General features: G+C 39.6%; 1 protein-coding gene across 1 annotated transcript in view; it reads left to right on the forward strand.

Annotated features, from left to right (window-relative positions):
• The window catches only part of LOC119592501 (membrane metallo-endopeptidase-like 1), a gene marked incomplete at its 3' end in the record, with an annotated part of 17,484 nt that overhangs the window by 12,969 nt on the left and 2,629 nt on the right, over positions 1-1,886 (forward strand). The window contains 5 exon segments of the mRNA XM_037941349.1: positions 416-480; positions 622-744; positions 1,428-1,482; positions 1,484-1,568; positions 1,765-1,846. Of these exon segments, the coding sequence (XP_037797277.1) occupies positions 416-480; positions 622-744; positions 1,428-1,482; positions 1,484-1,568; positions 1,765-1,846 (410 nt within the window).

Consider the following 1,886-nt stretch of genomic DNA (forward strand, 5'->3'; position numbering starts at 1 on the left):
ATGCTTAATATTTTGTGACTTAGGTTTTTTGTTTTATCTGCAGTTAATTTTCGAAACAACAGTTTTCAATGGATTTCCAGCTTGGATGATATAAATCCTTTCATTCCTTTTGCCTAAGGCTTAAGGTATTTATTCACAATTCATCGAAGTGAAGATAGTAAATTCGCTTGACAGTGCACAGTTCTCCATTCTGCCGCACAAATGCGAACTTTGGTTAAGGACGCGTGCTTCCACGGCCTTGGCTGCTAGAGTATTTAGTTTTCAGCAAAGAAAGTTCACTGTTAGTTCCCGCGTGTTACAGACCTTGTAAAACATCGTGTAATAAAGCAGGGACAATCTTTAAGGTCAGTTTGGACTTAGAGCACTTAAAAAAGATGTCCAGGCGATCGTTTTTTAAGCAACCATCTCGTTGCAGGTGGAATCAGTTCCTTCTACCTTACAAAAGTTACGGTACCTACGTCTACGCCATGAACAAATTCTGTGAGTTTGAACTACACTCATTTTGAGTAAAATAACAAATATAAGATAAACTAACGTCATTAAACAAACTATGCATATGTGGATTGCATTAATCCCACAACGTTATTTCCGGCCACTGTCTGATTGAATTTTCACTTGCAGTGATCCCGTACGGTGCCATGGCAGCCCCGCTCTTCTATGGCGACGATGTCCCCCATTATGTCAACTTCGCTGGCATTGGTCACATGATCGCACACGAGCTCATGCACAGCTTTGACGGCACAGGTGAGCACAGATCCCCTTTTATGCACATGCAACATAGTAGAGATGGGCTTAATCGATTACAATAATCAAATACATCGTTTACTAAAGAAAAAAACAATCGACTTTTTTTTTATAACAATATCTACAGTGATAACTCTGGTAATCAGATAATCTCCCTGCCGTTCGTTCATTATACCATCACCCTGTCATGATGTCATCCTTTCTCAGTGCTACGCTGCCCATCCCATCCATACGTAAAATATTGACCAAAAATTCAAGTCATTGCAAATCATTTTCTTTCTTATAGTAATCATTAACAGCGCTTCCCATTTTTTTCTAGTATCACCCACCACAGCAGTAATGGCTGTCTAAACGGGCTCAAAGAGATCTGGGTTATATAGGCATAATTTTTTATCATGAACAAATAAATAACAACCCCCCCCCCCCTTAGTGGGAAAGGGCCGAGTCAACTCATGCTTTGGTCTCCCGAAGGCTAGAAATGGCAGCTAGGATATACAATTAAAGCTTATTGTTTATTGTTATATTATAGGATAATTTATCTGTTTGTAATTCTAAATCTTGCAAATTGTAAGGAAACGACCAAAAAAAGCTTGTAGGCAGATAAAAAATCGTGACACGTTAGCGGTATATTGGAATGAATTATTTTGCTGACATGTGAACTTAAAATGTGACTTTCTCCGTAGGTATCTACTACGACGGCGAAAGAAGAAACCAGACAAGATCTCAGAGAGCCAAGCTTATGTGCTCATACTGAGTGTCTGTCAGAAAAACTCATTTACCCTCAGTATGTTAATACAACAAGTGATCTTGACACAAACTTTACGGTCAGTGTTCTAGTTTTTAAGCTTGCTTAAGGTGCATATTCAATGCCATAAACATTTTCCAAACACATAAATGGGAACAATTCCAATACTGGAAGATTTTAAGTAAAGTAGACAGTGCAAGTTTGCCTAGGCTCAGAAAGAGAATTTACGTAAGTTTATGCGAGCCTAAATGTAAGTACCGTTTTCTCTTCTACAGCTGCCTCACCGCCTCGCCCTCAACGAGCTCCTCTCGGACTCCGCGGCCACCAGACTGGCTTGGGAAACTTACATCTCCTTACGTGAGTAATTCAAGATACAGTCTTTTGAGAATGGGACAAG

Source organism: Penaeus monodon, chromosome 30 (genome assembly GCF_015228065.2).
Source record: "Penaeus monodon isolate SGIC_2016 chromosome 30, NSTDA_Pmon_1, whole genome shotgun sequence".
In the NCBI taxonomy this organism is placed as follows: Eukaryota; Metazoa; Arthropoda; class Malacostraca; order Decapoda; family Penaeidae; genus Penaeus; species Penaeus monodon.